The sequence below is a fragment of the Oncorhynchus tshawytscha genome, linkage group LG18 (genome assembly GCF_018296145.1).
Source record: "Oncorhynchus tshawytscha isolate Ot180627B linkage group LG18, Otsh_v2.0, whole genome shotgun sequence".
NCBI classification, from domain to species: Eukaryota; Metazoa; Chordata; class Actinopteri; order Salmoniformes; family Salmonidae; genus Oncorhynchus; species Oncorhynchus tshawytscha.
In genome coordinates this window covers 40821083-40833582 of record NC_056446.1, presented here as the reverse complement: position 1 = coordinate 40833582, position 12500 = coordinate 40821083, and the positions used below count along the sequence as shown (strand labels likewise).

The window sequence follows — 12500 nt, the reverse complement described above, 5'->3', positions numbered from 1 at the left end:
TGGGGCTCTGGTGAGGTTGGGGCTCTGGTGAGGTTGGGGCTCTGGTGAGGTTGGGGATCTGGTGAGGTTGGGGCTCTGGTGAGGTTGGGGCTCTGGTGAGGTTGGGGATCTGGTGAGGTTGGGGCTCTGGTGAGGTTGGGGCTCTGGTGGAGTTGGGGATCTGGTGAGGTTGGGGATCTGGTGAGGTTGGGGCTCTGGTGAGGTTGGGGCTCTGGTGGAGTTGGGGCTCTGGTGAGGTTGGGGCTCTGGTGAGGTTGGGGCTCTGGCGGGTTGGGGCTCTGGTGAGGTTGGGGATCTGGTGAGGTTAGGGCTCTGGTGAGGTTGGGGCTCTGGTGAGGTTGGGGCTGGGTGAGGTTGGGGATCTGGTGAGGTTGGGGATCTGGTGAGGTTGGGGATCTGGTGAGGTTGGGGATCTGGTGAGGTTGGGGCTCTGGTGAGGTTGGGGATCTGGTGAGGTTGTGGCTGGTTATAAGTAGTGCACTAAATAGGGAATTGGGTGCCAGTTGTCCTCAGCCTTGGGTTCTACTCATTTACATGTTCAAGTTTCTGGGACTTCACAGTTCCTTTATGGGGCTTCACAGCCCTTTACAGTTCCTTTATGAGACTTCACAGCCCTTCACAGTTCCTTTATGGGGCTTCACAGCCCTTCACAGTTCCTTTATGAGACTTCACAGCCCTTCACAGTTCCTTTATGGGGCTTCACAGCCCTTCACAGTTCCTTTATGAGACTTCACAGCCTTTTATGAGACTTCACAGCCCCTCACAGTTCCTTTATGGGGCTTCACAGCCCTTTATGAGACTTCACAGCCCTTCACAGCCCTTTATGAGACTTCACAGCCCTTCACAGTTCCTTTATGAGACTTCACAGCTCTTCAGAGTTTCTCTCTCAAAATGTTTTCATCCAAGCAGCTGCTGTTTCAGGCTTGAATACTTTTTCTCCCCTAAAATATGTATGTATCTTTTTTTACAGTTACCTTTTCGTTGCATTTGTGAAAGCTGCGGTTTCTTCTTAGCAGTTATATCTAGTGCCAGATAGCCAGGCACAAAGGCATAGACTTCCAGACAAACAGGCACAAAGATATTATCAAGGCACAAGGCGAGAACCAAATGTAGGCACAAGACGCAGATGGTTGGAGTCTTACAATGTTTATTAATCCAAAGGGGGTAGGCAAGAGAATGGTCGTGGACAGGCAAAAAGGTCAACACCAGATCAGAGTCCAGGAGGTACAGAGTGGCAGACAGGCTCGTGGTCAAGGCAGGCAGAATGGTCAGGCAGGCGGGTACAAAGTCCAGAAACAGGCAAGGGTCAAAACCAGGAGGACTAGGAAAAGGAGAATAGCAAAAAGCTGGAGAACGGGAAAACCACTGGTTGACTTGGAAACATACAACACAAACTGGCACAGACAGACAGGAAACACAGGGATAAATACATTGGGGAAAATAAGTGACACCTGGAAGGAGTTGAGACAATCACAAGGACAGGTGAAATAGATCAGGGCGTGACAGATATAGACTTCCAGACAAACACACAGACAGACACAAAGATATAGACTTCCATTACATGTTGTCATTAGACCACGGATGGTCTATCACATTACATGTTATCATTAGACCAACCACGGGACCATCTTTTTCACTTTGTCCAAGAGGTGCTGCTATGACATTGAGGGCAACTCTAGTAATGTACAGCATATATTTACTATTAAACTTTTTCATACACTATCCAACCTCCCTTTTCACTTTGACTATTAGACAAAATAAGCTGTTTTCGTGTATGAAGTGACTGACTGGACTTTCACTCTGCACTCCCCTGCACTTGCCTGTCAACCTAAGAACTCAAGGCAGCGTTTGCGAGCTGTAAACAAGCTACCTTCCCTCCTTCCCCACACACACACTCGCACACACTCGCACACACACACACACACACACACACACACACGCACGCACACACACACACACACACACACACACACGCACACACACACACACACACACACACACACACACACACACACACACACACACACACACACACACACACACACACACACGCACGCACACACACACACGCACACACACACGCACACACACACACACACACACACGCACGCACACACACACACACACACTGGCACACACTTGCATACACACACACACACACGCACACACACACACACGCAGCTCAAGCTGTATCTAGGCAAAATAACCCTCAGAAACCACAAGCATGTGTGCGATCTTGTGATTTGATACACAGCGCCTTCGGTAAGTATTCAGACACCTTGACTTTTTCCATATTTTGTTATATTACAGCCTTATTTTAAAATTGATTTAAAAAAATTCCCCTCATCAATTGACACACAAAACACAATAATGACAAAGTTTTAAAAAAAACTGAAAAACTTTGTTGAAGCACCTTACAGCCTCGAGTTTTCTTGGGTATGACGCTACAGACGCTACAAGCTTGGCACACCTGTATTTGGGGAGTTTCTTCCATTATTTTCTACAGATCCTCTCAAGCCCTGTCAGGTTGGATGGGGAGCGTCGCTGCACAGCTATTTTCAAGTCTTTCCAGAGATGTTCGATCGAGTTCAAGTGCGGGCTCTGGCTGGGCTACTTAAGGACATTCAGAGACTTGTCCCGAAGCCACTCCTGCGTTGTCTTAGCTGTGTGCTTAGGGTTGATGTCCTGTTGGAAGGTGATCCTTTGCCCCAGTCTGAGGTCCTGAGCACTCTGGAGCAGGTTTTCATCCAGGATCTCTCTGTAGTTTGCGCCGTTCATCTTTCTCTCGATCCTGACTAGTCTCCCAGTCCCTACAGCTGAAAAAACATCCCCACAACATGATGCTGCCACCACCATGCTTCACCGTAGGGATGGTGACAGGTTTCCTCCAAGCGTGACGCTTGGCATTCAGGCCAAAGAGCTCAATCTTGGTTTCATCAGACCAGGGAATCTTGTTTCTCATGAGGTCTGAGAGTTTTTAGGTGCATTTTTGCTGTCATGTGCCTTTTACTGAGGAGTGGATTCTGTCTGGCCACTCTACCATAAAGGCCTGATTGGTGGAGTGCTGTGGAGATGGTTGTCCTTCTGGACAGTTCTCTCATCTCCACAGAGGAACTCTGGAGCTCAGTCAGAGTGACCATCGGGTTCTTGGTCACCTCCCTGACCAAGGCCCTTCTCCCCAGATTGGTCAGTTTGGCCGGGCGGCCAGCTCTAGGAAGTGTCTTGGTGGTTCCAAACTTCTTCCATTTAAGAATGATGGATTCCACTGTGTTCTTGGGGACCTTAAATGCTGCAAAATGTTTCTGGTACCCTTCCCCAGATCTGTGCCTCGACACAATCCTGTCTCCAAGGGTCTGAATACTTATGTTAATAAAGTATTTCTGGTTTTTTATTTTTAATACTAAAAAACAATATATATAAAATAAAATAAAAAAATTATCGCTTTGTCATTATGGGGTATTGTTGTGTGTGTAGATTGATCAGGAAAACAAATAATTTTAGAACAAGACCGTAAGGTAACAAAATGTGAAAAAAGGTCAAGGGGTCTGAATACTTTGCAAATTACTCCCCCCCCCCACACACACACACACACACAATATATGATCATATGATTGCATACCATTTATGTCGCCCCACTTGACTAGGTCACGGGGTAAAAGGGTTCACTTCACACCTTAAATAAGGAACTGAGAAAACAGAATGTCCTCCATCACCAACCACCATGTCCACACCCTCAGTCTATGGTGTTGAAATCAAATAGAAACCGTGCCGGAAAGTGAAACCACATCTGAAATAGCTTGCGCCCCATCACATGTACTGTACATCAAAATGGCATGTTGGTCTGATGTTGCCATTGGTTGGTTAGGCTAACGATGTGTCCCAAATTACACACTATTCCCTATACATCCCTACGCCTGACGTGACCACGTGGAGGACGCCTCTATCACTCCTGTCTGTCTGTCTGTCTGTCTGTCTGTCTGTCTGTCTGTCTGTCTGTCTGTCTGTCTGTCTGTCTGTCTGTCTGTCTGTCTGTCTGTCTGTCTGTCTGTGCCTGCCTGCCTGCCTGCCCTGCCTGCCTGCCTGCCTGCCTGCCTGCCTGCCTGCCTGCCTGTCTGCCTGCCTGCCTGTCTGTCTGTCTGTCTGTCTGCTTTTGACCAGGGTCAATAATGAATAGGGTGCCGTTTGGAACAAAAATGATGTGTCTAATGTCAAAGGGTCAAGCTTGTGAATCTCATTTTAGTCCAGGAATACCATTCCTTAATAATGTCTGAAAGTGCCACTCTGGCAATCCTTAGAGGTGTTATAAACAGTGTCTGTGGCTGCTCTGACGAGCATCAGAGGAGGATGTGATGCCCAGCCTCAGACAGGTTACATACCAATCATTACATACATACCAACCACTGCAGACCTCCACCTTTACCTCCTCCCCTTAGTCAAGACCACCCACAAGCCAACCACACCACGAATACAAGATCCATACCACCCATAGACCAACAGCACCCCTAATACAAGACTCAACCACCCACAACCCAACCACACCCCTAATACAAGACCAATACCACCCACAACCCAACCACACCCCGAATACAAGACCTATACCACCCACAACCCAACCAAACCCCTAATACAAGACCAATACCACCCACAACCCAACCACACCCCTAATACAAGACCTATACCACCCACAACCCAACCACACCCCTAATACAAGACCAATACCACCCACAACCCAACCACACCCCGAATACAAGACCTATACCACCCACAACCCAACAAAAACCCTAATACAAGACCTATACCACCCACAACCCAACCACACCCCTAATACAAGACCCATACCACCCACAGCCCAACCACACCCCTAATACAAGACCCATACCACCCACAACCCAACCACACCCCTAATACAAGACCCATACCACCCACAGCCCAACCACACCCCTAATACAAGACCCATACCACCCACAACCCAACCACACCCCTAATACAAGACCCATACCACCCACAGCCCAACCACACCCCTAATACAAGACCCATACCACCCACAGCCCAATAACGCCTCTAATACAAGACCTATACCACCCACAACCCACCCACACCCCTAATACAAGACCCATACCACCCACAACCCAACCACACCCCTAATACAAGACCCATACCACCCACAATTCAACCACACCCCTAATACAAGACCCAACCACACCCCTAATACAAGACCCAACCCCCACAACCCAACCACACCCCTAATAATACAAGACCCAACCACCCACAACCCAACCACACCCCTAATACAAGACCAATACCACCCACAACCCAACCACACCCCGAATACAAGACCTATACCACCCACAACCCAACCAAACCCCTAATACAAGACCTATACCACCCACAACCCAACCACACCCCTAATACAAGACCCATACCACCCACAACCCAACCACACCCCTAATACAAGACCCATACCACCCACAGCCCAACCACACCCCTAATACAAGACCCATACCACCCACAACCCAACCACACCCCTAATACAAGACCCATACCACCCACAGCCCAACCACACCCCTAATACAAGACCCATACCACCCACAGCCCAATAACGCCTCTAATACAAGACCTATACCACCCACAACCCACCCACACCCCTAATACAAGACCCATACCACCCACAACCCAACCACACCCCTAATACAAGACCCATACCACCCACAACCCAACCACACCCCTAATACAAGACCCAACCACACCCCTAATACAAGACCCAACCCCCACAACCCAACCACACCCCTAATAATACAAGACCCAACCACCCACAACCCAACCACACCCCTAATACAATACCCATACCACCCACAGCCCAACCACACCCCTAATACAAGACCCATACCACCCACAACCCAACCACACCCCTAATACAAGATCATCTGATAAATCATCTGTTCTCAGTTGCAACACTCACTATTGAGTACCAAACTGCCACTTCCAGAACAAGAACTGTTTGTCCGGGTTTCCATGGCCTTGAAGCTGCATACAAGCCTAAGATCACCAATGTCAAGTGTTCGGCTGGAGTGGGTGTGAAGCTCGCTGCAATTGGACTCTGGAGCAGTGGAAACGGTTTCTCTCTGAAGCGTGATGAACCACGCTTCACCAACTGGCAGTCCAATGGACCAATCTGGGTTTGGCGGATGCCTGGAGAACGCTACCTGCCCAAATGCATAGTGCCAACTGTAACGTTTGGTGGAGTAGAAATAGTGGTCTGGGGCTGTTTTTCATGGTTCGGTCCCCTTAGTTCCAGTGAAGGGAAATCTTAATGCTACAGCATACAATGACATTCTAGATCATTCTGTGCTTCCAACTTTGTGGCAACAGTTTGGGAAAGCCCTTTCCTGTTCCAGCATGACAATGCCCCCTGTGCACAAAGCAAGGTCCATACAGAATTGGTTTGTTGAGATCGGTGTTGAAAAAACTTGACTGGTCTGCACAGAGCCCTGACCTCAACCCCTTCAAACACCTTTGGCATGAATTGGAATGCCGACTGCAAGCCAGGCCTAATCGCCCAACAGATAGGGCTATCTTCTGTATACCACCCCTACCTTGTCACAACACCACTGATTGGTTATCTTCTGTATACCATCCCTACCTTGTCACAACACAACTGATTGGCTCAAGAGCATTAAAAAGAAAAGAGATTCCACAAATTCACTTTTAACAAGGCACACCTGTTAAATTAAATGCATTCCGGGTGACTACCTCATGAAGCAGGTTGAGAGAATACCGACAGTGTGCAAAACTGTCATCAAGGCAAAGGGTGGCTACTTGAAGAATCTTAAACATAAATATATTTTTATTTCTTCAACACTTTTTTGGTTACTACATGATTCCATATGTGTTATTTCATTGTTCTGTTGCCCGATAATTACATTTTAATTTCTCTACCATCACTTTAGAAAATTTGTCAGTACGTCTATCATGCCTCACAACCGCAGACCACGTTGATGGCGTCATGTGGGTTTGCTGATGTCAACCTTGTGAACAGAGTGTCCCATGGTGGGGTTATGGTATGGGTAGTCATAAGCTACAGACAACGAACACAATTGCATTTTATCAAAGGCAATTTGAATGCACAGAGATATTATGACGAGATCCTGAGGCCCATTGTTGTGCCATTCATCCTCCACCATCACCTCATGTTTCAGCATGATAATGCAAAGACCCATGTCGCAAGGATCTGTACACAATTACTGGAAGCTGAACATGTCCCAGTTCTACAATGGCCTGTATACTCACCAGACATGTCACCCATTGAGCATGTTTGGGATGCTCTGGATCCACAGTTCCTGCCAATATCCAGCAACTTTGCACAGCCATTGAAGAGGAGTGGGACAACATTCCACAGGCCACAATCAACAGCCTGATCAACTCTATGCAAAGGAGATGTGTCACGCTGAGTGAGGCAAATGGTGGTCACACCAGATACTGACTGGTTTTCGGATCCACACCCCTACCTTTTATTTTATTTTTTTAAGGTATCTGTGACCAACAGATGCATATCTGTATACCTCAGTCATGTGAAATCCACAGATTAGGGCCTAATTTATTTATTTTAATTGATGGATTTCCTTATATGAACTGTAACTCAGTAAAATAATTGAAATTAATGCATGTTGTGTTTATATTTTGGTTCAGTTTATGTTTTGTTTATTGAGACAATTACACCAATGACCATTCCAAGTTTATCTTTTTTTATTTTTAAATTATGTCAAACTTATTTCAAAAATATTTTGGCAAATTAGCTGGCTAACTCGTTGATTTGTAGTATACCACTCTGCTTTGTAGTATACAACTCTGCTTTGTAGTATACAACTCTGCTTTGTAGTATACCACTCTGATTTGTAGTATACCACTCTGATTTGTAGTATATGCTTTGTAGTATACCACTCTGCTTTGTAGTATCCCACTCTGCTTTGTGATGGATTGCTGATGTCACTCTCTGGGCTCTCTGACCCTAACCCTGCCTGTGAGAGATGGTCACATAAGTAAAATGTCTAAGGGTCAAAGGTAATCTAATATACATATGACCTGACCACTCCCAAATCTCTTCACTAACTTCCCTTCACTGTCACAGAGTTGAACCTCTGGACATGTGGACGTAATGATGTCATAAGTCTGTAAGGAGTGAGGTCATCTGAGGTCATCTGAGCCATAGGATTACAACTATGGCATATGGCCATAGGGCTCCAGTGGGGTGTAACTGTACCGGTACGATTGAAACAAAGTATCGATTTATTGATGATCTATTCTGTCCGCTAATCTCAAATTGTATGTCATGAGACCTCTGTAAAAGATGTATTGTTGATGTCAACATTGATCTATTAACCTCCTCTATTTGTAAGTGTAAATACAGACATATTTTTATCACATTAATTCATGACATAAATCTACGATAGCCTAGATAAAATAACAACAGTGTTTTTTGAATTATGTCGATGAAGCGTTATAGGGTATATTATATATAGTATGTAGTATGTACCAAGGTTGGGGTTAATCCCACAATTCTCTCTCCGTCTAAATTCCATTTAAGTCCATTCAAATTCCAGGTCAGGTCTTTGAATTCAGAGATATTTTAATTCCTCTCAATTCCAACGTCAGGTAAATTCCAAGAATACAATTTAATATTATCCCCAACAATTCCAGAAATTCTCTCAGTCTTTCAGGCTATTCATGTCACTGTTCAGACAACCTAGCTATACTGGAAATATAGGAATATGATGCAAAACAAATCCAACACTCAATTTTATATACTGTGTGCATTAATTCCATTAACTATGAAATGCAAAAATATTGAGTTTCAATAAAATTCAGTTCCAAAAATGTAATTCCAATCCAAAGAGTCCAAACAGTCAAATTCCAATTAAATTCCAATTAAATTCCAATTTCATAACTTGAAGATTGTTTTAATTCAAATGTAATTCAAAGTAAATTCTCCACTTCAAAAGTGAATTCAATAATTGAAATGTCTAATTAAATGGGAAATGATCCCAACCCTGGTATGTACACAGTCAGTCAAGTGTGTTCTAAATTGTTGTGACACCAAGGTGACAATGACAAAGTGAGGAAAACAAACACCGATTCCTCTGAAGTCTTTTAACTACCTGATGGTGTCGTCATGCGCTAAAAAGCCTGGTTTACCCTTGCACTTTTGATCTCACCACAGTGGAACTATAGTTGTGGCAGTAGAGGGGAGGGGAGGGGAGGGGGAGGGGAGGGGGAGGGGGAGGGGAGGGGAGGGGGCTCACCACAGTGGAACTATAGTTGTGGAGGGGGAGGGGAGGGGAGGGGGGGGGGGGAGGGGGGGGCTCACCACAGTGGAACTATAATTGTGGAGGGAGAGGGGAGGGGGAGGGGGGGGAGGGGAGGGGAGGGGGGGGCTCACCACAGTGGAACTATAGTTGTGGAGGGAGAGGGGAGGGGGGCTCACCACAGTGGAACTATAGTTGTGGAGGGAGAGGGGAGGGGGAGGCTCACAACAGTGGAACTATATTTGTGGAGGGAGGGGGAGGGGGAGGCTCACAACAGTGGAACTATAGTTGTGGAGGGAGGGGGAGGGGGAGGGGGATGGGAGGCTCACAACAGTGGAACTATAGTTGTGGAGGGGGGGGAGGCTCACAACAGTGGAACTATAGTTGTGGAGGGAGGGGGAGGGAGAGGGAGGCTCACCACAGTGGAACTATAGTTGTGGAGGGAGGGGGAGGGAGAGGGGAGGCTCACCACAGTGGAACTATAGTTGTGGAGGGAGGGGGAATGGGGGGGCTCACCACAGTGGAACTATAGTTGTGGAGGGAGGGGGAGGGGATGGGAGGCTCACAACAGTGAACTATAGTTGTGGAGGGAGGGGAGGGGAGGGGGAGGCTCACCACAGTGGAACTATAGTTGTGGAGGGAGGGGGAATGGGGAGGGGGAGGCTAAACCACAGTGGAACTATAGTTGTGGAGGGAGAGGTGAGGCGGAGGCTCAACACAGTGGAACTATAGTTGTGAAGGGGGAGGGGGGAGGTTAGAGCTACATTTGTGGTTACGCGTGACATTACAGTACAGAGACAATGTTTAAAAATGTATTTCAAAAGGACTTCCCAGTAAAGGAGCCGTGGTTCCCAAGCCCTATTAATATGATGTAATGTTGAACATTGAAATGGAAATAGTTTGTTTTTCCTGAGAGGGAACTTCACGTGTGGTGAATCGGTACATACGAATTTGCATCACGTGTTCCATTAGCTATTTTCTTATGCTAGTTATTTTGTCCCAGGAACTATTTTAGGGCTGAAATATTCAACCCCGAATATACTGTATGCTATCGGATAGGACCTAACCTATTTCGTAAGGCAGGTGAAATAGCCATGTACTGCATTCATTTCAGTTCCATGCTGTCATTTAAATGGCTAGGCCTTTACATGCCTTCACAAACCCATGCTGAGAGAAAGTTCCCCTAAAACTCTGTGTCTACCACACATGACAGGAAGTGAGCTCATCTATTCTGCCAACTCACTCCACACACGCGTGCGCACACACACGCGCACACACACACACACACACACACACACACACTGCAGACCAAGGCTGCTCAACACATGACATCACTGCGGTTTCTCTTATGCTCACCTCCCCTCAATATGTGTGTGTGTGTGTCTGTGTGTCTCTCTGTCTGTGTGTGTGTGTGTGTGTGTGTGTGTGTGTGTGTGTGTGTGTGTGTGTGTGTGTGTGTGTGTGTGTGTGTGTGTGTGTGTCTGTCTGTGTGTGTGTGTGTGTCTGTCTGTGTGTCTGTGTGTCTCTCTGTCTGTCTGTCTGTCTGTCTGTCTGTCTGTACGTCTGTGTGTCTGTGTGTGTGTGTGTCTGTGTGTGTGTGTGTGTGTGTGTGTGTGTGTGTGTCTCTCTGTCTGTATGTGTGTGTGTGTTTTCCTCTTGCCCATGTGATGATGTGATCACTAAGGGAGCAGCCCAACTCTGCTACATACTAGCCACTCTTTATACAAAAGACTGGATCTTCTCAACCCAATGCAATTATTATTATTTTTTTAACTAGAATCTTTTTTTCAAGCTTTCACTACTCAGTTGTTGCTTCTTTGTCTGAACTATTCTCCCCTTGACAGCATGAGCTTCAGAGAGAGGATGTATTTTCCCCTACAGACATATTCAGATTATTATCTTACGAACTCTGCAACAGATGAAGTATCTCTAGTATTGACGGCTGCTCACATTCTAGCGAGGAGACAGTAACAAAATAACACTGACAGTTGTCTCCCTTTAAAGTCCATCTCTGCGTCTCAATAACATGTCAATCCCATCCTCCTTTGGGGCAGTGTAAGGGGGAGACAGGGGTAAAAGAATGGAGACTGACGGGGAAAGACCAGTGACAAAATATATTTTCTCTGGAGTGAAGAAATATAGGTGTCAGAAACAGCGATGTCTCGTTTGAACTTATAAAACAAGAAAATATCTGGACCTATTATGACTGCTTAGGCTAAGGACTGCTACTATCTGGTACTAATTGTTACATTGTGAACCAGGCTTAGCAGAAATCCACAGTGGTTAAAGACCTCCACCAGGAAATGTCTTCATTGATGATGAATCGTAATGCTCAGAAGTGTTTAAAGCAGATTCTCACTGCCGTTCGCTCATTAAGCATCGTACGATATATGCTGGTGTTTTGAACAAGAGAGACAATAAAATCTTCTCCTCTCCTCCTGTCTTGACTACACTGATCTTACAATCCTGAAATGTTCTTTATACTTCGTGATGACATGAAGACAGGCCCTGAGGAGAATGAGGACAGGTCCTGAGGAGAATGAAGACAGGCCCTGAGGAGAATGAAGACAGGCCCCGAGGAGAATGAAGACAGGCCCTGAGGAGAATGAAGACAGCAGCTGAGGAGAATGAAGACAGGCCCCTGAGGAGAATGAAGACAGGCCCCGAGGAGAATGAAGACAGGCCCTGAGGAGAATGAAGACAGGCCCCGAGGAGAATAAAGACAGGCCCCGAGGAGAATGAGGGCAGGCCCTGAGGAGAATGAGGACAGGTCCCGAGGAGAATAAAGACAGGCCCCGAGGAGAATGAAGACAGGCCCTGAGGAGAATGAAGACAGGCCCCGAGGAGAATGAAGACAAGCCCTGAGGAGAATGAAGACAGGCCCCGAGGAGAATGAAGACAGGCCCTGAGGAGAATGAGGACAGGTCCTGAGGAGAATGAGGACAGGTCCCGAGGAGAATAAAGACAGGCCCCGAGGAGAATAAAGACAGGCCCCGAGGAGAATGAAGACAGGCCCCGAGGAGAATGAAGACAGGCCCCGAGGAGAATGAAGACAGGCCCCGAGGAGAATGAAGACAGGCCCAGAGGAGAATAAAGACAGGCCCCGAGGAGAATAAAGACAGGCCCCGAGGAGAATGAAGACAGGCCCCGAGGAGAATAAAGACAGGCCCCGAGGAGAATAAAGACAGGCCCCGAGGAGAA

The 12500-nt window shown here is 46.7% G+C and overlaps 1 protein-coding gene across 1 annotated transcript in view; it reads right to left on the bottom strand.

The window, feature by feature from the left end:
- Positions 1-987, bottom strand: part of LOC112236675 (cell surface glycoprotein 1-like) — a 2323-nt gene extending 1336 nt beyond the window's left edge. The window contains exons 1-2 of the mRNA XM_042300551.1: positions 975-987; positions 1-430 (exon numbers count right to left, since the gene is read on the bottom strand). The exon at positions 1-430 is cut by the window's left edge and continues 1336 nt beyond it. Of these exons, the coding sequence (XP_042156485.1) occupies positions 1-430; positions 975-987 (443 nt within the window). The remainder of the gene's footprint in view (positions 431-974) is intronic.
- Positions 988-12500: the final 11513 nt, after the last annotated feature.